Source organism: Petaurus breviceps, unplaced genomic scaffold (genome assembly GCF_028583685.1).
Source record: "Petaurus breviceps papuanus isolate PSGF00001 unplaced genomic scaffold, PetGlider_PUasm1.0 224, whole genome shotgun sequence".
Taxonomy (NCBI): domain Eukaryota; kingdom Metazoa; phylum Chordata; class Mammalia; order Diprotodontia; family Petauridae; genus Petaurus; species Petaurus breviceps.
Genome location: NW_027185887.1, coordinates 11464031 through 11490384, shown reverse-complemented (window position 1 = coordinate 11490384; position 26354 = coordinate 11464031). Strand labels below are relative to the sequence as shown.

Genomic DNA, 26354 nt, shown 5'->3' with positions numbered 1-26354 from the left:
GGGAGGGAGGGAGGGAGGGAAGAAGGAGCCCAGGATGTTTGATTTCCTCCTAGTGTATGCTGCAGTCATCCTTCTTCTGGACGTCTGAGAATAAGCGAAGCACAAAGCTACTCAAGTAAAATCTACTTGCCTTTGCACCTGTGATCTTTAAACAACAACACAGGACCTGTTCGCCTTGCCCCTCCAAACCCTGGCATTGTGGTACATTCTGTGCATCCTGAGTGACTGAAAGCACAGAACCCATAACACCCACCCACTTCTTTTGGCACTTACCTCTTCTCCAGAGCTATTGCTAGCCTGCCCAGGAGACTGAAAAGCTTCCTCCTTTTCTCGTGTCTTTCCAGGCAGTGGGATCTTCTCCAGGGATGGTGCCGATCTTCCTTCAGGAAAGTGATCCTGGACAGTGGCCCACTCTGACTCATTCCCCCTTGCCAGGTGATCTAACCCAGCATTCCCATTTTCCTTCTCTGCCAGAGAACGGTCGTTTTCCACAGAGGAATTGGAAGGACCTTCAATGCCTGGCAGCAGACCCCAGTCCATGTAGTCAACACCACCCTTCGGTGCCTGCTTGCCACTGGACTGTAAGGACTCCTGCTCCATCTCCCTATAGTCATCTGCGTACTCAGGCAGCTCTTCTAAGCTATGGCCCTTCCCCAAGAAGGGTAAGTCTCTCAGTCTGCCAGCCTCCTCAGACGGGTCTCCTGGAATTGCCATGGGATGACCCCTGTTGGGCATCATCTGTCCATATCTTAGTAAGGAGGGTAGTCTCTGCACTGGCCTCAGCACAAAAGTAAGGTAGGACTTAACAGGATCTATCGTCTTGGGCTCACAGCTCTCCTGGTGCTGGCAGTTGACGACATAGCACCGACCTTCCACCAACCAGGCCAAGTCACAGCTGGGCAGGTCACAGCAGGCAGCTATGCAGGCGGCCAGAGAACTGACTTGAGGCACCCGCATGATTTTGGTGGTTTCCAGGTTTGGGGAAATAACTGCATTTGAGTAGGTTCCTCCATCCCTGCACTGCTCGCAGAGATAACCTGTAAACAAGTAGGCTGAAGTTAGGCAGAGGAACACTCACCCCACTGCATCTCACAGCAGAGCAAACCAGCTTACAAGATTGGGAGGAAGGAACATTTTCTGCAAGGAATAAGCATTGATTAAGTGCCTACTGTATGCCAGGCAGCATGCCAAGCTGAGGTTATATCTTGTTTGATCCCATTTCCCACAGCTGCACTGTTTTTGAACCTTTCCATCATGCCCCTGCACCAGGTATCTTCTCCTTCACACTTCCATCTTCCTTTTGTGTGGAAAGTCTTTCTCTCATTAACTTGGAAGCTCTTTGAGGGCAGGGACTGTCTTTCTATTTGTACTTCTATCCCCATGCACTTCACATGATATCTGGCACCTTGTAGGTGCTAAATAGACATTTATTAATTGATTAATTTTCATAACAATTCTGTGAGGGTCAGTGCTATTATGATCCCCATTTTACAGTTTAGGAAATTATAGCAGACAAAGGTCAAGTGACATCTAGAGTCACAGCTATTAAGTGAATCAGGTTGAATTTGAACTCAGGTCACCCTGACACCAGGCCCAGTTCTCCATACCCTGCACCAACTAGCCGCCTAAAAGAAGACAGACAAGTTCTTTCAGGCATATTTAGGATGAACCTGACAGAGTTCAACATGTTGTATATTCAGATGGAGGTATAGCCTACAGGAGGAAATGCAATGCAATGCCATGGAAAGACCTTTGGGCTTGGAGTCAAAAGAACTAGATTAGAATTCTGACTCAGCTGCTTACTAGCTGTGTGACCTTGAGCAGTTTGTTTCACATCTGGCCTCAGCTCTTTCATCTGGAAACTGAGGAGGGTGAAATACAAAATTGCTAAAGTCCCTTCTAGCTCTGACATTCTATGATTTGCAGTAATTAGTAAAAAGAAAACATAGGATCATGGGTTTAGAGCTGGAAGGGACCTTGAGGGCATCTAGTCCAACCCCCTCATTTTAATCATTTCATAAATTAAAAACAAAATAAATTTTAAAAAAAGGCTCAGAGTACCCTTGTGATTTGCCTGAGGTCATACAGGTCGTGATAGAAAGGATTTGAACTCAGTTTTTCTAACATCAAATTCAATGTCTTTTCTACTGTGTGACATCAGCTTCTCCCTCAAATGCATTCCCAACCAAAGCCTGTCTTGGGCCTACTCTGTTCTCATCAAACACAGCTAGTGCAAAAGCTGTTTTTGAGATAGCACTATGCAGACCAGAAAACTCCAAAATACGGGAGTTTAAGGCAGTCAGGGGCTTGTGCTGGAATAAGAACAAAGAGCTTTCCTGGAGCAAGTGGTTAGATGTAGACAACAGCAGCCTCAATGCAGACAACAACAAGGCCAAATATCTTTCCTCAGACAAACTGCAGGTGCCCAGATGATCTTGGAATTTCTGTTGCTTTAGAATGAATTGTTTAAGGAAAATAGTCCATTGAAGGAAGCCAGAAGCCTTGCCCCCTTAAAAAACGAAACACCTTGTCTGCAGGTTACATCTATCCCAAGTACCTGCGCAGTTAGAAGGACTAAAGTACATGCCCATTCTGCACAATCTACACTGGGTCCAAGGGTAACTATTTCAGGGAGGGGCCAAGGGCATTGAGAGCTTGAACAGCAAGGGTGAGATTTAATAGGGTGACTCTAAAAGATAACAAGGAGAAATAACAGGGAAGCTGTAGCCAAGAAAAAGAGAGTCAGCACAGGCTTTCTATGACCGAGTCCAGCTGTGATAGAATCTTCCAATCAGCAAGAGAAGGCTTTGGCTACTCAGATGATAGTGGTTAGGATTTGGCACACTCACGGCCATGGCTGGGGTTCAATTCCTGGTCAGGGAACCATAAAAATGAAGAGGTTACCCATAAGGGTTGCTCTGGAGACCCTAAAATACCAACATGCTGGGTCCTGCTGAATGAATTCAACTCAAGTCTTCTCAGCCAAAGAAAAGTAAAGTTTATTAAAAGTTCACTTGTATTGAACACAGAGTAAGTCTGTGCTGGGTCATTCTATGGTGCTCTCACACCACATGGAGGGAAGATAGGATCTTATATATAGAAAGTTGTGGGGGGAATCTAGGGGTGGTCTAGAGGAAGAGTTTGAAGAGGGTCTTCAGGAGAAGTCAGATGAGGTCAATGAGTGATTAAGGGTGGGAAGTTGCTGGAGGCTACCTGGAGCCAACAGACAATGGTGGGCTAGGCCAGTTCAAGAGTGGGAAGTAGATGGATAATGGAGGGCTAGGCTAGTAACAGAGGTCTGGGCCCAGCCACAATGTAAGGCTTATGGCCTCATGCAAATGCCTCATCAAATGGGACAATTTAATCAGAGTTCAAGGGGGGTTCCCAGAGCCTATAATTCAAAGATTCAAGGAGATTTCAAGGGGATTCTCAGAGCCTGCATCACATCACAGACACTTTGCCTAAGGAGGGATTGCAAAGAAGCTTTTAGAAATGTCAATCTAAATATTTTCAGGGTAATTTATGGTTGTGACCATGGACTGGGGTGGCATCATCTTGGCTACATGGCTGGGAATAGAATGAGTGCTATAAAACTGAAAATTGATTTTAATTCTATTTTTAAGACTTAACCAAGCTGACCTAAGTTTAATATTCTCCCACACCATGTAAGTACAAACTCATTACCTTAGTACTCTACCTTTCACCCACATTTCAGAGAAACTTGCCTAAAGGCCAAACTCTTGTTATGTAATTACCTCCACTCAGTCTTCAATTCTATTGTGAATTGAAGCCCCACCCTTGTATGTCCACCTTAGTAACCTCACTCACTTAAGGGCAATTCAAGCTGATTTGACCAAAGATCCAGTCCTGTCAATTAATAATCCTATATCCCAAGAAGGAGGTAATGGGAAAGAACTGAGTTGACTCTTAACCCACCTCCTCATTAAAATGTCTATCAATCAGAATTTTCATGATGTAATGTCAGGTCAATCAGAAGATACACTTAAAGTACTTGAGGTTTTAACTCTGTCATTTTACTGACTGTAATAAAGGACCCTGTCAGCCCTCACTCAGGGTCTTGGGTCTCTGAGAGAGGCCACTGACTCAACTGATTGGTTACTGCTAACCTAACAAATTGATCCATGCTCACAAACTTGTCTCTCAGTTCACTTTAATTTCAATCATGATAATGATGGGGTTCAGGCTCTGGGAAATCCCTTGAATTCTGATTGAATTTTTCCACTTGATGAGGCACTCGCCTGAGGCCATAAGCCTTTCATTATTGCTAGGCCCAAATCTCTTATTCTTACTAGGCTAGCCCTCCATTGTCCAGCTACTTGATCCTATCAAAATATCTATATCTAAATCTGTTATCCTTAAACTAGCCTAGCCTTCATCTACTAGTCTCTCATCTCCAGATAGCCTTCAGCTATTTCCCACCCTTAATCTCATTGATGGGGTCGGACCTCATTCCCCTCAAGATCCTCCTTAGATTCCTCCTCAAGAATTCCTCCTCAAAAATCTTTGCTTTTCTTTGGCTGAGAGAAGATTTGAGTCAAATTCATTTGGCAGGACATGGTGTACTGATATTTTGGGTTCTCAAGCATCCCTAATCTAAACATTAAACCTCAACAATAGTGCCCAGATTCTAAGAACTAATTGGTTGCTGAATTTAGTAAAAGTTAAAAGCATTTAGTGAAGTACCAGAAACCTTTCTATAAAAACTCTTGAGAAAATATTTAAATAGGGCAGTGAGACTTAGCTTTGTTTAAAGGATATACTATTTAAGAATATACTTTAAGAATATTCTGTATACACGGCACTAGTTGTGTTTGATGAGAACAGAATTGTCCCTATTCTCTGAAGGATGAGGGAAGAAGATACAGATTTCCCCCAAGAGGAGTGTTAATGACAATAGAAAGAGGAGACAGTTGAGGAAAGGACCCTAATGATTGCAGAATAGCTGTTAAGGAAAAATCTGGGACATCTACAGACTAGCAGTTATTAGATACTCTATAGAGTTTAACAAGTCCTATACGTCCTTTGGGAAGGGAAAGTAGAGATATTACTACATAGCATTTCCTAATTCCAAAGCTGTTGTGATGAGGTATGGGCTCTGGGAGCTCCCTTTGATGGGGTACCTGGGGTCTAGGTCAATTTGTGAAACCAACTTGTGAAACCAGTCTGTGAAATTGTAACTTCAATTTGTATTGTAAAATTGTTATCTGTAAAATTCCTTTCCCAACCTCTGACTCTGCCCCTTCCCCCGATCGGCACTAGGCCTAGGCAACACCTTGGGAATCCTTTGTTCTTACTTAATCCCTCATGTCTCCTCTGGTCTGGCCCAAATCCTCCTGTCTCCTCCGGCTTGGCCCAAATCTTATCTAAACTATCTATGCATTGAGGTCCCTTCCCTCCGGTCAGCCCAGACAATGGCAGCCTTACCCTTTAAAAGTAAAAGCATGTACCCCTCTCACTCGCAGGTCCCCTAAAGGACTCTTGCCCGCTGTAATGGCGTATTAATAAACTTTCTCAACTCTAACTCCAAGAAAGGCTGAGCTGAATTCTTTCCAGACGCCCTGTTGAACCTATCGGGATCCCGTTCCCCCCCCCCCCCAACACCTTCAGCTCTCCTTGAGTCCTTGAGGTACAGGCTCTGGGAACCCCCCTTGAACTCTGACTAAACCATCCCATTTGATGAGGCATTTGCATGAGGCCATAAGCCTTACATGGTGGCTGAGCCCAAGCCTCTGTTATTAGACTTCCCACACTTGAGCCTATCAAAATATCAATCCACCCTTGAACTTGCCTAGCCCACCATTGTCTGTTGGCTCCAGGTAGCCTCCAACAACTTCTGACCCTTAATCACTCATTGACCTCATCTGACTTCTCCTGAAGACCCTCCCCAAACTCCTCCTCTAGATCACCCCTACATTCCTCCTATAACCTTCCGTATATAAGATCCCATCTACCCTCCATGTGTGTGAGAGCACCATAGAATGACCTAGCACAGACTTACTCTGTATCTAATGCAAGCAAACTTTTAATAAACTTTGCTTTCTTTGGCTGAGAAGACTTGAGTAGAATTCATTCAGCAGGACCTGGCATGTTGGTATTTTGGGGTCTCCAGAGCAATCCTAACCCTCTTTATGGGTAACCTCTTCAGTTGGAGGTCTATAATTTTAAATCTATAATTTTTGTGATCCTGTCATCAAAGTTTCAGAAGGCAAAAACAGAGAATCTGAAGCTGCCTTGAAAAAAGGAATGTGTAAGATAGATTCTTATCCTGGGAAAAAGTCAGAAACTAGTATATATCTCTTGAATTAAAAATGTTGTAATCTAGTCTCATTGACTAATGAGAAGAAAAGGTAGGTTGCAGGTTGTGTGGCAAGTGTGGCAAGTTCTAAGGGTGGATGGTATTGAAAGTTATGCTGACTCAATGGTCATTGTCTCAGACCTGCTAGTCAATCAGTGTTGGGGGAGTTGACAACCCATCTGCAGCTTTGTATTACCTGCTATTTAGCACTTATCGAGTACCAAATCACCCCCTACCTGTTTGTATCTGACAAACATCATGCATAGACAACTGAGGTGGAATTGAGGTGTAATGGCCCATCTCCTTTTTGCTGACATGGACCTGTCAGAATTGTCTTTGTCTTTGGAACTATGCCCAAAGGACAACCAAACTTTGCATACCCTTTGATCTAGCAATACCACTGGTCTGTAACCCAGAGATCATTTAAAAAGGAAGAAAAAACCCTACATATGCAAAAATATTTATAGCAGCCCTTTTCATTGTGGCAAAATATTAGAATTGAGGGGATGCCCATCAAATAGGGAATGATTGAACCAGCTGTGGTCTATGAATGTAATGGAATACATTGTGAAATAAGAAATGATGAACAGGAAGATTTCAGAAAAACCTGAAAAGACTTGTTTGAACTTATGCAAAGTGAAATGAAGTCATTTTGTTTGACTTCCCAATGGGTGCTGGAGGGGCTGGAGGAAAAGAGGAAATTTGGAACTCAAAATTTTTTTAAAAGAATGTTAAAATTAATAAATTTTCTTTTCTTTTTTTGCAGGGCAATCCAGGTTAAGTGACTTACCCAAGGTCACATAGCTAGTAAGTGCTAAGTGTCTGAGGCTGGATTTGAACTCAGGTTCTCCTGACTCTAGGGCCAGTGTTCTATTTATTTAGCCACCTAGTCACTCCTTTTTAAAAATTTTCTTTTCTTTTTTTAAATAAATTTTAAACTAAAAATAATGGTACTATTAGTGATTATAAATCCAAATTTAATTTTGTCCTGAAGCTTTATCATAATGTGGTCTCATTTACAATTAAATGTATTCTCCTATTAGGATAATTGTGGTAAATCAGAACCAAGTTAAAAGTAGACATTTGTTATTTGGCATTAAAAGAAAAAAAAAAACCAATAATGCTGGAAAATGCATGATCAAAAAAAACCTGAATCAAAAACTGTAGTCTCAGAAATTTATTAGCTGTGTAACTTTGCCTTTGTTTACTTCAGTTTCCCAATTTGTAAAGGAGAAAATGAAATAATAGCACTTAACTCCCAGGGTTATTTGTGAGGATCATATTATAAAGTGCTTAACACAGTACCTGGCATATGGCAAGCACTATATAAATGTCAGTGTAATACTTCATGCTGGAGTAATGTGTGTCTATATCTATCTGTCTGTCTGTCTGTCTATCTATCTACACACACACACATGCATGCACACACATATAAAACTTTATACTGGGTTTTAGATGTGATTAATGTAAGATGAATGATTTTCTATGTAGGATAATTAAACTGAATTGAAATCACTTTACTGGCAATGGAATTGTTTCATGTTCCAAATAAAGCAACTTTTAATCTAGATGTTGTTGGATTGTGCACTGAACTGCTAAAAGAAGTAGAAAAAAAGTTTGAAATCAATTATCTTAGCTTTGCTGAACATGTCTTGTAATATTCTGAAGTACTGTCATTTAAGAAATTAGAACCTTCCAGGTTTGCCTGCAGTAAAGAAGAAAAATTATTTGACTATCACTTATGAAATTGCTAATCAAGTTAAGGTGGGGTGGGAGGTGGGGTATGGTTATAATACTAAAACTTGGCAAGTATTTACATGGGCATATTTTCAGCCCTGTGAAAGAGCTTTCTGTATTCTGAAATTTCTAAATAATGAATTGATTTACTGAATAAATGGGAGGCCCTCTTCCACTCCTTGAACAAAATAGAAGTGAAATTTTCAAACCTTATAGTAAAGAGTGAATTTCCTCTGAGGTTATCTGCCTATCCCTTATAAAGTTTATGAGATTATGCAGAGAAGAACATATACTGAAGTTATATCTTGAGCCAGTTTAGTCTCAACAATCTTAAAAGATTTGTATTTACTTTAAAGGGTGAAATATACAATACCTTAAGAGATGAATATGTTAGCCTGGAGGTTTATAGCTGTGAGGTGTGAAAAGTCTGAGAGACATAATTTCTAGGAAATGAATAATTAATAAAAAGAAAGAGGAGAAAGAGCCCTTGGGGCTAAAATGTGTGTACACTGGCAATCTGATATGATCTGAGACCAGACCAAGATGTTAGATTGTTTAGTAATTCTGAAGGAATCACTGAGCTAAAACTGGTCCAAAGAGGGTTTTTTTTTTAAATCATAGCTTTCCTTTTTTTTCTATGTTGGAATGATTAATTACCCAGAAAAATTAATAATTGGTTATTAAGAAAGAAATAATAATTTCTCTCACAGCAATTGGCCAGTATTGTTTTTCTAAGTTTCTGTATAAACTATCATATATTCACTATTTGTAATTCCAGAATACAATTATTTTTTTTATTTCTAATAGCATATTTTTACACCAGAATGAGTTTAAACTCAAGGAGAAGAAGGAAAAGAGAAAGGAGAAAAGGATGTTAAGTGAATTTTTTTTAAGACCTAGTAAGCTTTTATTATAGCAACACCATGAGAGAAATAAAAATTATTTATCCCTAAACTGTGATTAATGAAAACTGCTATTTGAGGTGAAATCTCATGGGACTGTAATCTGATATTTTAAATTTTGATTTCAGATGATTGTCTCATTGGTCATGAGGCCAACAGCTCACCATTCAAGGGGGATATCATGTGCAGCTCAAAAAAAATACAGTCTGAAAACTGCAAAGGTAGACATCCATCCCTGGTCAAGGGGATGGCCATGGCACAGCCCAAAAGTAGAATCATGACTCATTTTTCCATTGTCTTACTTCCTTTTGAACAAGAAAGTTTCCTACCTGTTTAATACTAAGATGGAAATTGCTATATGATTGGCTGTTCCATAAACTTAACTTTGACTTTTTTTACCTGGATTCAAACAGAGCAAAAGATCCTCGTACACCTATGTAGTCATTCTGTGACCTTAGGCTTAGGCCTAGAGGTCCAGTTTTGAGGCTGTTATAATCATTTCCATGCTTCTTCCTCTTACAGGCAATTTCTATAATTAGGGCAGGCAAACAGTGAAAGTTTGTTTAATACTAAACCATCTGATTTATTCTAATAAGCTGCAAGGGGAAAGATCTTCCTGTTTTTTGTCTTAATTTGTAATCATTCCATATCCTAAGCAAGTGTTAAATTAGTGCTTGTCATATGTGTAAAATTAAGTCCCCAAAATATCTCATTCTTTCAGAATGATACAGGAATAATTAGAAAAAGATGAAGGAGCTTGTGAAACAAAGACATAAACCTATTAATTTGTAAGGTTAAACTCAGGAGCTTCTGTTTTTGTTTTAAGAATTTACAGAATTTCATTGCAATCAGTTATCTCAATGGTGAATAACTTAGGAACTTTCTTGTTGAGAGAAATGATTATTTCTCTCATATTAATAACCAATTAATATGGGGGGGGAGGTCAAGGTTCTTTTTCTATTTATTTATTTATTCATTCAAAGTTCAGTCTCTCAAGGAGATTTCTGACCTTGCCTAAAAATTTACCCCATCTAGACCATCTTCCCTAGATGGAATTTTTTTTTTTTTTTTTTGCTTTTTGGAGGTCAGTTGGGGTTAAGTGACTTCCCCAAAATCACAAGGCTAGTAAGTGTGTCAAGTGTCTGAGGCCATATTTGAACTCAGGTCCTCCTGACTCCAGGGCCAGTGCTCTATTCAATGCACCACCTAGCCACCTCAACTGTGCTATCTAGATGGAATTCTTACCCCACCCGACTAGAAAATCTTACAAAGAACATCTAACCTAGGTGAGTTCTGGCCCATTGTGCTCTACTCAAACAGACTTGACTGTGTGTTTGGGGGTGGGGTGTGTGTGGTTAGATACCTTGTCTATATTGCCCAAGGCTGGGGGAGGTCTGGGTAGAAAGGAGTAATCAAAGTCCTGTGCCCTAGCCCCTCATTAGAATAGGTTCACCTCTCATAATATTCATTCTCTCAATATGTTAACCTATCAGAGTTGATTTCTACTTGTCAGGAACATCCACTTTGCCAAGGGCATAGAAATTTAGCAGCCTCCATGACTTGTCTTTAGGTTACAAGAAAAAGCCAAATGACCATCCTTTTATTGATTATTCACTAGCCATAATTAATAAAATGATTAATTTACCTAGAAATTATGTCTCCTGGAATTTTTGCGTATCATATCGCATTTGCTTAATGAAAAATCCAATTTTATTTGTTATTTTTTATCTGGGAATAAAACTTGCATATTTTAAATTTTATCTTGGAATGCAAATTTTATGTTTGAAATAAATTTAATAAAATCAGATTTCCCATTTAGGTAACATAAGAAAGTTCATAAGTTACTCTCCACTAAGATAATTGATTATAGATAACCTGATTGCAAGATAACTTGATTGCAAGATAGCCTGTGTGCAGAGCATGTAGGGTAGCTAGGTGGTGCCAGGTCTGGAGTCAGGAAGTGCTGAGTTCAAATCTAGCCTCAGAAACTCACTAGCTATGTGACCTTGAACAAATTACTCAACCCTGTCTGCCTCAACTTCCTCATCTGTAAAATGAGCTGGAGAAAGAAATGGCAAACCATTCCAGAGTCTCTGCCAAGAAAACCCAAAGGGGTCAGAAAGAGTTGGGCATGACTGAAAAACAACTGAACTAAAAAATATGTGCTGCAATGATAACAAACTATCATCTTCTGAAAATTCATGCAAACTACTCAAGAGTTACCTTAAAGATGTTCTCATTGTTCAAAGGGACTGTGTAAAACTGTGTATAATCTAATCCATTTAAGCATGGTTAACAACTGAACATATTTTGCTATAGACAATTCACTTTTTATAAATTGTTTTCTAAAGACAATTTGGGAGGGGGGGCCAGGTGGTGCAGTGAGTAAGAGCACCAGCCCCAGAGTCAGGAGACCTGGGATCGAATCCGGGCTCAGATACTTAGCACCACACCCAGAAATAACTGGCCATGTAACCTTGAGCAAGTTACTTAACCCCAATTGCTCTTAAAAATAAATAAATAAACAATTTGGGATTGATTAGTTAGCATATTTACACATTCCATTTCAAGTCTTCTGTTAGTTTTTACATCTGGAGTTGAATAAACATCTTTTAAACAATTTCATTTGTGTAATGTTGAATCTAGGGATAAAAAGCATCTACTTACAATGAGTGCTGGTAGCCATGTATTCATGTATAAGATTAGATTCTTAATGTCTCTCTTCTTCCTACAAGGGGAATTAGCAGGACTGAAAAAAAGTTTGAGAAAGCAACAAGGCCAGATGATTATGTATACTATAGGCCTTGAACATGTTATAATAATGAGTTCTGAAAATTAGGTTCAGGATTTTACATATAAAATTATATTGATGTTTGTAAAGAAGAAAGATAGAATCAGAGTGGTATGTAATAACTGAAATTCTCTGAAGTTTCAAGTGAACTATGGGTTCCTAATTGATGTTCTTGTTATGCCTCTGTTGTCAATAGGATTAAAATCACAAGACTCGAACTAGTTTTTAATCACATGACCTAGTTATTAGAAAAAGCAAATTTAGGAGGGTGTACTAAATTGCAGTATTTAGTATAATTACCTAGGACTCTGCAAGTCTCTTGGGTCCAGAGAAGAAAATCCACTGGAAAGAGACCACTTCAGAGTTGTCCTGAAAATGAAACCTATTCCAAAATGTCCAAAGGAAGATGTTTCCAGGGACCAGACAACTACATGGGATATCTGGAACTCAAGATGAAATGTGCTGATTGGCTGAAAATTTGTGGGTTGCCAGGTTACAAGGAAAACTGAGGTTATTTAATACTGATGATCATTATTGTATGTAGGTTTTTTGTTTCATGGTATTTATGTCTACTGAGTTTTCTTAGTGATTTTGCTGATATGTAAATCTCCTCTCTAAAATTGCTACATGGCTTGATATGTAACATGCCTTAGTGCTGTTATATTGGTATTATGGGGTTGATTTCTGTATTTTGAGTCTCTCGTGCTCTGGGAAGAGAGTGTGGTGTGAAACTGAGCTGTAGGCCCTCATCCTGCCCCTTTCCCTCTGTTCTTCCCCTGACCTTTGGAGACAATTTGTAATACAGACTGTGGCTACTATTTTTACACTAGAAGAAAGAAACCAAGTAGTTACATCCAGAGAATTATTGCTGTGCTTGCTGTTGCAGAAACAAACCAGAACCTCTAAAAGTTGTATTCTCATTTACTTCATGATGTAAATGAAAAAATTGATGAAGTGCTTATTATGTGCAAAAACACATACAAAACACAGGAAAATGATTCAACACGATGAAACAGAGGGTTCTAGAGAATGTGAGGAGGGGAGTAAAGATGGCATAATAGAAACAGGATTTCTTCAGGGCTCTGGCTTCTACCTCTTCCAATTCATGTAAAAAATGACTCTAGAAAAACTTAGGAGGTACAGAAACCACAAAATGACAGAGAGAAGCTAACCTCCCACTGAGGACAGCCTGTCAGGCTGGCAGGAAGTGGCCAGCAAAGTGCTCTGGTAGCTGAGCCCAGCCCAGCCTGAGCCCGAGGTTTTAGACTCAGGGCAGCTACAACCAGCCGCTGGCTGAAGGGACTTCAGATCACCAGCAGCTGTGGTGGTTTCCAGAATTATCAACCTATAGATGCTAAGGACAAAGTGAGAGGTCAGTGCAGTGTGGACTTTGGGATTCAGTAGTTTGGGAGTGTGGTCCAGCCTTTATCCCCTGGAGGGAGAAGCTGCTGAGGTGCCGCAGCCGTGCAGCTCAGTCATGTGGCAGTTTCAGCCATGCAGCCGCAGTCACATGGCAGCTTCAGCTCCTGGCTTGCAGATCATAAGGTGACCAAGCAACCAGTCTGAGGGGTAATCACTCTTACTTTAACCTGCTTGGATCTGGATTTCGGTCTAGGGTGGAGGTCTTAGGGAGCATGAACATCTTGTCAGAGCATGTTGAGGCTTCAGAGAGGGCACCCAACTAACAGCTCCAGCAGCTGAGAAAACCCCAATGTTTGGGATAGAGCTCCTCTGTCTGGTAGCGGAATCCTACTGTGGCAAAAAGCTCAAAAGTCAAGTAGTTGAGTGGCAACATGAGCAAACTAGGAAAGCAAAGAAAGCAGAGCAACCCAACTTTATACTCCTATTTTGGGGACAAAAAGGATCAAAGCATGGAACAGAAGGAAGACAGTGAAGTCAGAACTCCTGCACCAAAAGCTTCCAAGAAAAATACAAGCTGGTTACAGGCCATAGAGGAGCTTAAGAAGGATTTTGAAAATCAAATAAGAGAGGCAGAGGAAAAATTTGGAAGAGAAGTGAGAACCATGCAAGAAAATTATGAAATGAGAGTCAACAACCTGACTGAAGAAAATAACACCTTAAAAAATAGACTAACTCAAATGGCAAAAGAGACGCAAAAAGCCAATGAGGAAAAGAATGCCTTAAAAAGCCAAATTTGCCAGATGGAAAAAGAATCTCAAAAGCTCACTGAAGAGAATCATTCCTTCAGAATTAAACTGGAACAAATGGAAGCTAGTGACTTTATGAGAAATCAAGATACTATTAAACAGATCCAAACAAATGAAAGAATAGAAGGCAATGTGAAATATCTCATTGGAAAAACCACTGACCTGAAAAATAGATCCAGGAGATAATTTAAAAATTATTGGATACCCTGAAAGCCATGATCAAAGAAAGAACCTAGAAGTCAAGACCAAAGAGGAGCAACAACAACTCGAGCCTGACTCCGACTTCCCCCGACAGCAGAGGCATATACTCACCCAGAGAGCCCGGGAAAGGAATATAACGCCTCCCCGATGTCCTCGGCCACGGCGGGGCTGAGCGAGACCGTCACCAAGACATCGGTTACTGTGACAGCCGAACCCGAAAACCGTAGCCTAACTATTAAGCTTCCGAAATGGAAGCCAGACAAGAAGGTGGAATGGTCAAGTGATACTGTGGACAATGAGTATTTAGGACACCGTTCATCAAATGTTGTTGTATTTATGAAAAGCCTTGGGCCTTTGGTGAGAGCTCCACAGAGAGCGATGATGAAGATGATGAAGGCTGTGGTCACACTCACTGTGTTCGGGGCCACCAACAGGGACAGTGTCGTATCACCACTGGGTCCCCAACCACTCTTTCCCACCTCCCTAACCCCTCCCAACCCCCACCTAGGCCCACGCAGCACTGAGCTTCACTTTTCTTTCCTTGTCCCCCCATTTATCTGGACCTGAATGTGTCTGTGTCACTACTTGGGGATTAAACCCATGGTGTGACACACACATACACACACACACACACACCACACCACACCACCACCCCCCCTTTGTTCCCCTCACCTTGCCTCTCCTCTACCTGCTGAAGGGAATGAGGAAGGGACGGCAGGCAAAAATCCTGGAGTCCTGATTTTGCTGCTATTCCAGAACCCAGGCTTCCAGGCTCCTTCTACCCTTAAGGGACTCAGGCATCTAGCTCCCTCAGCTCTCATTCCTCTTCTTCCATACCATTCCTGTTCTCAGGGACCAGGCATCTTTTATCCTAGTCTCCAGCCCCATTCTTATCCAGCCCTCTGTTCTCACTGCCAAATTCCCTTTCCTGGAATTCAGATCCTCCCAACCCTCAATCCCCTGTTCTCTGAATCTCTAGCACACTCAAGAGTGGGCTTCATTATAACCCCAGCTTTCACTTCTAGGCCTCTCTCCCATCTAAGACCCAGGTGTCGACTCCCCTTAGTGGCCAGTTGCTCTGCTGCCAAGCTGTACTCTAATCCTGGCTTAAAGCACCTACTCCAAAGTATTATGCAATCCTAATTTTATTCATCAGCTGGGAAGAGATTCAGGTTATGTCTTAAAATCTCATCAGTAGGCTGGAAAATGTCTACCCCTTCCAAAGAGGCTGACAGCAGAGAGTTTCCACTTCCCATCCTTCTCTTAACTGCTACACTTCAAAATGTCCTCAGAAGGGGTTGAAGGGAGAAGGGCAGTCTCCCAATTTTCATGTCCTTTCTAGGATTTTGGCAAAGGAAGCTGAAATTCTGGTTATCTGGGTCTGATTCCCTCAGCTTTCTGGTTTTCCCATTGCAGAGGCTGGATCCGATATGATATTGAGGGGAACCTAGGAGAGGATAAAGAGGGATCGAAGATGTTGGTATTCCTTCCACCTACCCCACTCCCAAATAAGCCCAGAAGAGTAACACCAACTAATAGACCCTTCCACTCAATTTCTGGGAGTAAGTCATCCACTGTCTCCTATGTTATTCCACTTATCTGCAAATGTCAACCAACTCCACCTCTTCACTGATATTTCATTTATTGCTACAGGCTCTCAAAATAAATAACCAAACATAAAAAAAAAGAACCTAGAAATCATCCTTCAAGAAAATCTCAAGGAAAATTGTCCTGATGTATTAGAACCAGAGGACAAAATAGAGGTTGAAAGAATCCACTGATCACCTCCTGAAAAAGATCCCAAAAAGAAAACTCCTAGGAATAGTATAGCCAGGTTCCAGAATTCCCAGATCAAGGAGAAAATATTACAAGCAGCCAGGAAGAAACAATTTGAATATTATGGAAACAAAATCAGGATAACACAGGATCTGGCAGCTTCTACACTGAGGGATTGAAGGACTTGGAATATGATATTCCGAAGGTCAAAAGAGCTGGGATTAAAACCAAGAATCACCTACCCAGCAAAACTGAGTATCATGTTTCAGGGGAAAATATGGTCATTCAATGGAATAGAGGACTTTCAAGCATTTCTGATGAAAAAACCAGAGTTGAATAGAAAATTTGACATTCAGATACAAGAAGCAAAAGAAGCATGAGAAGGTAAACAGGGAAAAGAAAACATAAGGAACTTATCAAAGTTGAATTAACATTGCTACATGGAAAAAATGATAATTACAACTTATGAAACTTTTCTCAGTATGAGAATAGTTGAAGGGAATATAAATGTATATCTATATCTATATGTATGTATACATACATATATATGTCTATATAGGAGGGTATATGGGCATATGAATACATGTGTGAGTGTGTATATATGTGTACAGGTATACATAGATAGAGGGCACAGGACCAATTTTATAGGAAAGGATGATACTTAAAAGGTGAAAATAAGAGGTGAGAGAGGAATATAATGAGAGGAGATGGGGAGAGACAGAATGGGGTAAATTATCTCATATTGAAGAGGCAAGGTATAACTGTTACAATGGAGGGGAAGAACAGGAAAACAAAAGGGTGTGGGTCAACCTTATCCTCATTGAATTTGGCTTAAGGAGAGAAAGACATACACACTAAATAGGGTATCTCACCCTATAGGAGAGTAGGGGCAAAGGAGATGAGAAGGGGGATGACAGAAGGGAGGTCAGGCTTGGGGTTAGGGAAGTTGGAAGCACCCACTTCTGAAAAGGGACAGGATCAAAGTAGAGAATAGAACAAGTGGGAGGTGGGATAGGATGGAGGGAAATACAGTCAGTCTTTTGTAATATATCCACTATAGAAATGTTTTGCATAGTTACACATGTGCAGCCTATATTGAATTGCTTATCTTCCCAGCAAAGGTGGGTGACAAGGGAGGAAGGAAATGAATCTGGAATCCAAAGCTTTAAAATCAAATGTTTAAAATATATATATATATACACATATCTATACTATTATTAATATTATTTTACATGTAACTGGGAAATAAGGTATACAGGCACTGGGGCATAGAGATCCACCATGCCCTACTGGAAAATTGGAGGGAGGATACGAGAAGATAGTGGAGAGAGCAGATTGGAGGAGGGGATATTCAGTGGGATCACTATTTTGGGATGGTGGGTAGGGGAAAAACAGGGATAAAATTTGTAACTCAAATTCTTGCAGAAATGAATGATGTAAACTAGAAGTTAATAAAGCATTTGATAAAAGAAAAAAATAAAAATAAAAAAACGAGACTTTTATCAGAGAAAAAAGGAAAGAGAATGTGAGGAGAACATGGAACCACAACACAAAATGTCTCATTTTAAAAGAGACATGAGAATTGTGAGAGTAGAATCTATGACCTGCAGAGAAGAATTAGTGGACAAAAATAGAGAAACTGGAACCAACAATGGCAAGTCTCACCAAAGAGACAAAAGAGAAAATAATAGGTCTTGAATGGAAATATAAGGAAGTGAAGGGCAATCTAGAAGAAGAGAAGGGGGGAAAAGTGCTAAAAGAAAATATACTTAATAGGCAAGCAAAACATACAAATTTTGAAGACAAAATATGTGGAAACAACCTAAGGATCCTTAGTCTCCCATAAGAACATGATGAGACAAAAAACCTGGATACCAAAATTCAAGAAACAATAGAACTGCCTAGAACTTCTGAACACAGAAAATGAAATACCAGTTGAAAGAATTCATAGACCATCTCTAGGAAAAAAACAAACAATCCAAAGTTGAATACTACAAGACTCATGGTTAAATTTAACAATTCAATTCAGAAATGTGTTTTGCAAGCAATCAGAGAATGACCTTCAAATTTGAAGGAAAGGACATTTAAATAACATAAAACTATTCTGAACCCACCAGAAAACTCAGAAGAGAATAGAATAATGTGTTCCAAAGAGCAGTGGAACTCAAGATGCAACCTATTTCCCTAGAAAATCTAAGTTTAACCATAAATGAAAAAAGATGGACATTTAATAATAAAAGAGGCACCTGAAACATTCTTAGAAAGAAGTAAAACTTTCTATTGACATGAAAAAAATGGGGACAAGAAGTAAAAAAGAAAAGTACTGCACTCAAATCACTCCTAAAATATTAATTATAGGGGCGGCCAGGTAGCACAGAAAGTAAGAGCACCGGCTCCAGTGTTGAGAAGACCTGGAGATCGAATCCTGGGCTCAGACACTTAGCACCCACCCAGAAACACCTGGCCGTGTAACCTTGAGCAAGTTACTTAACCCCAATTGCTTAGGGGCGGCCAGGTGGCTCAGTGAGTAAGAGCATCGGCTCCAGTGTCGGGATGACGTGGATCAAATCTGGGCTCAGATACTCAGCACCACACCCAGAAATAACTGGCCATGTAACTTTGAGCATGTTACTTAACCCCGATTGCTTAAAAAAAATAATAAAAAAATATTAATTATAGGTATTTTAGGTAGCATCTACTATCATTAAATAAGAGCCATGTTGATAATCATCTTAAATATTCAGTAGCCATATATCTGTAGAAAACTAGACTCAGAATTGAAAATAATGTATAGAGCAAGGTAGCATTTACCTAATTAATGGAACTTCTTTCTGAAATATAATTTTTTTTAAACTTCAGAAAAATACTTCTCATCACAAAAGCTTCTAAACTTTGTCCTTCTAGACTCCATTTAAACTCTCATCATGAGAGTACATATCACTGAATACAATGTCTCCAGGAGGCAACAATATATATCAAAACTAAGTTAAAAGGCACCAAAAAATAGAGAAAAATGTAAAGCATTGCACAGCAAAAGCAAATGATCTAGAGATAAAGGAAAAAAATTTAATAATCACTAGCCCATCTGATTGCCATGAACAACAACAGTAAAAAGAATCTAGACAACATATTTCAAGAAATTTTAAAAGAAAACTGCCCAGATCTCTTGGAACCAAAAGGCAAAGTAGAAATAGAAAGAATCTACAGGTTACCTCCTGAAAGAAACCCCAAAATGAAACCCCTAGGAATATCATAGCTAAAACCCAGAGCTTTCAGGTCAAAGAAAATATGCAACAGGCAGTCATAAAGAAATAACCATGGGGGTGGCTATGTGGCACAATGAATAGAGCACTGGCCCTGGAGTCAGGAGGACCTGAGTTCAAATTTGGCCTCAGACACAACACAAAACTAGCCCTGTGACCTTGGGCAAGTCACTTAACCCCAATTTCCCTACCTTATGCTCTCCAAAAAAAAAAAAAAAAAAAAAAAAAAAAAACCATGGTCAGGATCACATACAATTTAGTATATATATATATATAATATATATAATTTAGTAATAACAATAACTAACATTTATGTAGCACTTACTATGTGTCAGGCACTGTGCTAAACACTTTAGATTTATCTCATCTGATCCTCAAAACAACCTTTTGAGGTTGAAGCTATTATTATCCCCATTTTAGAGTTTAGGAAACTGAGGTAAACAGGGATTAAGTGACTTGTCTGGAGACACACAGCTAGTAAGTATCAGAGGCTTGATTTGATTTCAGGTCCTTCTGATGCCAGACCCAGAATTCTACTCACTATGGCATCTATCCCATCTCCTAATTATAGTAGTAGTTGCTGCTTTTGTTCAGTTGTTTCAGTTATATCTGACTCTTCAGGATCCCTTTGGGGTTTTCTTGTCAGAGATACTGGAATGGTTTGCCATTTCCTTCTCTAGCGCATTCTACAGATGAGAAAGCTGAGGCAAAGAGGGTTAAGTCACTTGTCCAGAGTCATGCAGCTAGTAAGTGTCTGAGGTAAGATTTTTTTTAACTCAGAAAGATGAATCTTCCTGACTTCAGACCCAGTAGTATCCAATTTGCCACCTAGCTGCCTAATTATAATAGTGGTCTCACTATAAAGAAGAAGAATAGGGGCAGCTAGGTGGAGCAGTGAATAAAGCACCCCCACCCTGGAGTCAGGAGGACCTGAGTTCAAATAGGGCCTCAGACACTTGACACTTACTAGCTGTGTAACCTTGGGCAAGATGCTTAACCCAATTGCAGGAGGAGCAGGAACAGGAGGAGAAAGAGGAGGAGGAGGAGGAGGAAGAGGAAGAGGAAAAGGAAGAGAAGAAGAAGGGCAAAGGATATGAACTTAGAGTAAAAAATAACTTGCCCAACAAAACTGAGGATATTGTTACAAGAGGGAAAAATAAATCTTTAATGAAATAGAGGACTTCCAAGAATTCATATTGAAAAAACCAGAGGGCGGCTAGGTGGTGCAGTGAGTAAAGCGCTGGCCCCGGAGTCAGGAGGACCCAAGTTTGGTTCTGGCCTCAGACACTTAATACCCACACACACAAAAAAAAACCTAGCCTTGTAACCTTGGGCAAATTACTTAACCCCAGTTGCCCTCCAAAAAGCAAAAACAAAAAACAAAAAACCAGAGCTGGGGAAAACTTTGAAGTACAAACACATGAGTTAAGAGAAACATAAAAAGGAATTAAATGATAAATGACTAAACAGAAGAACTGCTTACATTCAAATATAGGGAGACAATACATATGTCCCTTCTGAGACCTATCACCATCAAGGTTCAGAGAGGGACTCCAATTAGACAAAGCCTGGCAGTGGTTCTGTTAATTTTTGATGATCTTAAGAATGGAAAGAGAGGGAAAGAGTAATGCACTGGGGCAAGAGGGAAGGGGGAACAGTGGAGAAGGGAAAGGAAAGTTATTGCATGTAGTGAAGGAGAGGAAAGGGATAAAACAGGGAGGGGGAAATAGAACTTGGTTAAATGAAGGGAGGGATTAATCCTAAACAAAATAAATTCTAAAGATGTACAAAATATTTATAGCTTTTTTGGGGTGGTAAAGAATGGAAATCTGAGGGAGTGCCCATAATTTGAGGAATGGATAAACAAATTGTGTTATATAAAAGAATATTATCATGCTGAACTCAGTGTAATGAACAATCAGGATGCCAGAGAACTAATGAGAAAACTTGCTACCCACCTCCTATTAAGAGAGGTAAAGGACTCAGGATGTAGAATTAGAGAAATATGTCTAAGTTTGTAGCTAAGTTGGACATTTATTTTGATTGACTATATATGTGTGTAATGGGTTTTGATTTTCTTGTGGTCTCAGCGGTTGAGATGTTTTCAAAGGGTTAGGATGGGAGGGTAAGAAAATAGATTTTGGCTGATTTAAACGAATATATATCTATATATCTACATATCTACATACATATATACTTTGTGTGTATGTATACATATATATTTACAAAGAAATATATTTATTTATCTGTCCATATATATGTATATATGTAAGAAAATGTTTCCTTTATGTATTTGTCTATCTACATATACATACACACACAAAGAAAACTTGGGAACTCTGATCAACACAACGACCAATCACAATTCCTTAGGACTCATGATGAAACACACTGTCTACCTTCTGATAGAAATGATATACTCATATTGCAGATCCTCAAGACAATTTTTTTAAACATGGTCAATGAGAAATTTTGTTCTACTTGACTATATGTGTTTGTAACTGGGTTTTTTCCTTACTTTCTCAACATGGTGAGGAAGGGGAGAGTAGAAGGAAGTGGGGGGGGGGAAATGAATGATCTTTGAAAATAATATAAAATTTAAATTTTAAAAAATTACTTTTTTTTCTGTGCTCAAGTTGCTCAAGGATGATGTATAGGTCTTGAGAAACGAATGATTCCTACCTGCAATGGCCCCCAGCAGCAACAGTGCAGAACGTACACCTGAGTCCATAGTCTTTCTGTGCTACACAGACAACTTGCCGTTGTTTTGATTCCTGACCCTGGGACAGCACACAGTAGCTGGTTTCCTTTAATGATGTTTGATATAGAATTCTGGCCCCAAATGACTGTAAAGACAAAGAAGAGACAAGAAAGAAAGCAAGTATTGAAAAGTATGTTAAATTCTCTCTCTGTTACTGTAGCGGCAAGCACCCCAAGCGTCCTCAGGGTTTGCAGCTACCACAGGTTCTTGGATCTGCTTTGTTAAAGGAAAGCAACTCAAAATGGGTTAACAAGCTTACTTTAATCAGTCAGACATATATCGTTTACCTTGTTCAGGAGAAAAGGTCAGCACCCTGAACCTCAAAGTATACAGGCATAATTATCAAGACAGAAACATCAAGTAGACAGATTTCCAAACTGTCCAACCATTACATCCATACCCAGTCAACATCTGGGTTTCCACATTCTGGGTTTTTCAAAGCCGGGGGACTCTCAACAACGGCTTCCCAGAATTCAGATCAAATCACAGAACACTTCTCAAAGTGAGTCCCAAAACAAAGCTACACATCAGGGCTTATATAGCCTTCTCCTGGCTCAGAGAATGTAACAACCTCATGGACTCACTGGCCAATCAAGGAGTATCTACTGAAAAACAAGCCTCCCACCCCAGGCTTCAGGTGCACATTAGCCTAGGGGCAGGGAAGATCTTTAAAATTTACATTCTTATTACAGTTACCCATATCTATGCAAAAGCTACTTGCTTGGATCACAGAATGGTACAATAGAAAGAACAGTTAAAAGACCTGGCTCCAAGTTTTGGTTCAGCCATTTAGTATCTAGTTACCCTGAGCATGGTTTTGCAGAGCAGGGGTGAGCCTACAGCTCTGTCATTCTGACCCTGGATCAGGATCTTGGTTTTAGTTCACAGACCTGGGATGGAGTCTGAAGATAAACAACCAGGGAAAGAAACTTGGACTCGTAATGAGCTTAGAATTATACCGCTCTGACCCAGCAGAATCTAGTTGGTTGTCAGGGGCTAGGACTAGCATCTGTTTACTGGAGCTCTGAAAAGGAATAACTCTACAATTGTGTTGCCCATACCCAAACAAGAGCCTTGAACTTGCAAAGCCCATACCAGGAATGTAGCAATCAGATTGCACTCTAGATCATATTGCTTAGAGTGTGCTGAAAGTTTTCTGCTCTCTCACCTGACCTACCCCATGAGCTCCTCAAGGAACACAGAATTTAATACTCAGAGAAAACAGTAACATATCTCATATAAGACAGAGCAGAATGAAAGAGAGCCTCAGCATTCCCACCAAAACTGTGCAGAGTCTGGTCTTAACATAAACTCCCAATTTAGGAAGTAAAGCTGTAAGAATGAGTAAAAAAAAAGATACTGATGATAAAGAGCAATTATGAAACCAGGGACCCTCAAGATACCAACCTAAAAGGAGAAAGTAACTGTAACTCCTTATAAAGCTTAGCCACAAAGGTGGCTAGAATTTCTAGAAGAAATGAAATGAATTTTAAATATTGTAAATGAGAGTTCTAGAGGAAAGACTTGGAAGGAAAAACAGATTAGTAATACAGCTGGTAAAACCTTTCCCAAGTAACAGACTCCCTGAAAATCAGAAACAATGGAAAGTTAATGATTCCATGAGACAAGAAATATTCAAACAAAGTCAAAAGATAGAAAATATAGAAGAAAAAATATAAGGTACCTCTATAAAAAACAACTGACCTTGGAAACAGGTCAAAGAGAAAAACATAGGAATCACTGAATTACCTGAAAGCCAAAATCAAAAACAACACCCCCCCCCAAAAAAAAAACAAATAAACAATGAAAACTGTGCAGATCTCTTTAGAACTAGAGAGCAAAGTGAGAAAAGAAGGAATTTATTGGTTATCTCCTAAAAGAGACTTTCAAAATAAAAACTCCTAGGAATATCATAACCAACATTTAGAACTACTAGACAAAAAAAAATTGCCACAAACATTCAGAAAGAGAATACAAGTGGCAGAGTCATAGTGAGAATCACACATTTGGCTGCTACCAGCTTTTTACATAAAAAAAGAGAGCTTGGAATACACTATCACAAAAGGTAAAATATATAGACTTACAATGAAGAATAACTTACTCAGAAAAACAGTATAATCCTACAGAAAAAAATTTGGATTTTTAACAAAATAGAGGACTTCCAAGTATTCCTAAGGAAAAGCCCAAAGCTAAGAAGAAACTTCAGAAAGCAAATAAAGGAATTGAAGGAAACATAAGGTAAATGCAACTGAGTAATCAGAAGGAATTATACAAGCATGAAGCTTACTTTCTAACCAGGAGAGAAGAAATAAGTGTCTCCTCAGAACACTAATTTCATCAGGGATCGGAGAGGGAGTTTAAATCAGCCAAGGAATCTGGAGGTGGTTTTGTCATATTTTGATATTATTAAAAGAAGAAAGAAAAGTGGAGAAAAGGAAAGGGAACTTGTCACACAGCTGCCAAAGTGATTTTCCTAAAGCAAAGGTCTGATCATGACATTTCTTAATTCTATGAACTGCAATGGCTCCCTGTTACTGCTAGAACCTAATAAAACTCCTATTTGCCATTTAAAGTGTTTCACAATCTGGCTCCAAACTATTTTTGTAGCTTTACTATACTCTACTCCCATTGCCATACTCCACAGGTCAGTCAAATTTGCCTTCTTGCTATTCTTTACAAAAGATACTTCTTCCATCTCTATGCTTTTGCGTTGGCTGTTCACCATACCTCAAATGTCTCCTCCGATCTACATCTTAGAATTTCCTTTAAGACTCAACTAAAGCATAAACTTCTACATGAAGTCTTTCCCACTAGCCCCAGCCTCTATTACTTTGTCTTCCTAAATTACTGTGTATTTAATCTGTATGTATCATGTATGTGTTATTGCCATCCATTCTCCTGGGAGATTCTCAGCTCTAGAACTCCCACCATGGGCTCCCAGCTGCCCTTATTGGTGAGTATCACATGTTCTACTATATTTGGCTGACCCCAGTCATTTTTCATATTCCACTCCAGTCATCTTCTTGCCTTCTGCCCTGCCACCAGGCACTTCTTCATTTTAGTCCCCTTTTCCCTATTAGCCTCATCTGGAATAGTATGTAAATCCATATTACCATTGCTACTAGAAAGGGACTATCAATTAACTTCCTTATGATGTTACTCACCATCACTAAGAGTTTCTAAACGACATCATCCCCCTCAGGCCATCACCATCCTATATAGTTATGTCCCCTTACTAGAACATAAGCTCCTCGAGGGAAGGAACTAGGTTTGGTTTTGTGCTTGTATCCCCAGCAGTTAGCACAATGTTTGGTAAGTGCTTAAAAAATTGTTTCTCCTGATAAAATGAAAAATCTTTGAAGGCAGGAATTATGTTAAATTTGTCTTTGAATCCCCAGTGTCTAGAATAGTTCTTGACACATAGTAGGTACTTGATGCTTTCTGGTTTATTGATAGTTGGCTAGAACATCAAAATTGACTGGATCACAGATCCATTAGTATTTGAAATATTGGTCTGCTTGGCTTTAACATATACACTTATCTGAATCCTTGAATTAATGAAACAAGCCACAGGAAGAAAAAATATGTATCTAAAATATATATGAGGAGAGAGATGCAATACACATACAATTGTATGTTGCATTCTAGATTCAAATTTTGGAAAAATGCAAATATTTTACTGTGAAGTATTTATTTGACAAGTGCTACTAATAACAAAAAAAAATTCCAAAAATCTTTGCCCTTTCTCTTCAAAGTTATATATACCAATATTTTCTCTAGATAGTTCTTCACTGTTTATGACTGGCAAAGTGCTTAATTGTCAAACTTAAAGATGTTTTGTATTTTTCTTTTATAAAAAAGACAAATGTGTTAAATTTATTGACCTTTTCTGTGATGGCAAATGGCCATCAGTAGTAAACTAACTAGCAGATTGAAAAAATACACATTTAATCTGTCTCTTCAGAGTTGGTCAGTCAATAAACATTTATTGAACACCTACTATTTGCCAGGCATTGGTAAAGGTGACTTTAAAACTCTTTATTTTTATAAATCTCCCAACATACACTTCTTTTGCACCCCAACATTTGAGAGATATCCCTTGTAACAAAGAATAAAAAAGAAAAAGATTTTATAAAAAGTGGCTCAGGAAAAACCAACCAACAATCAATCAAGTTCAATAGTATATTCAATTCTATCTCCATAAACACTCACCTCTGCAAATGTATTCTTATCTTTCTTCTTCAGTGACAAATTTGATCATTATAATTACACAGCATTCAGTTTCAATTTTGTTGTTATTGTTGTAATGATTTCAATTTACATTTCTGTAGTCATTGTTTATATTGTTTTCCTAGTTCTGCATTCTTCACTTGGAATCAATTCCCATGTCTACCTGTATTCTTAATATTCATTGTTTCTTATGGTTAAATAACATTCAC

The 26354-nt window shown here is 39.2% G+C and overlaps 1 protein-coding gene and 1 pseudogene across 1 annotated transcript in view; one reads left to right on the top strand and one right to left on the bottom strand.

Moving 5' to 3' along the window:
- Positions 1 to 26354, bottom strand: part of KIAA0319 (KIAA0319 ortholog) — a 145716-nt gene that overhangs the window by 88545 nt on the left and 30817 nt on the right. The window contains exons 2-3 of the mRNA XM_069095049.1: positions 21837 to 22000; positions 274 to 1037 (exon numbers count right to left, since the gene is read on the bottom strand). Coding sequence (XP_068951150.1) covers positions 274 to 1037; positions 21837 to 21885 — 813 coding nt within the window. The 5' untranslated portion in view covers positions 21886 to 22000. The remainder of the gene's footprint in view (positions 1 to 273; positions 1038 to 21836; positions 22001 to 26354) is intronic.
- LOC138166555 (E3 ubiquitin-protein ligase PPP1R11 pseudogene) lies at positions 14260 to 15805 on the top strand (annotated as a pseudogene).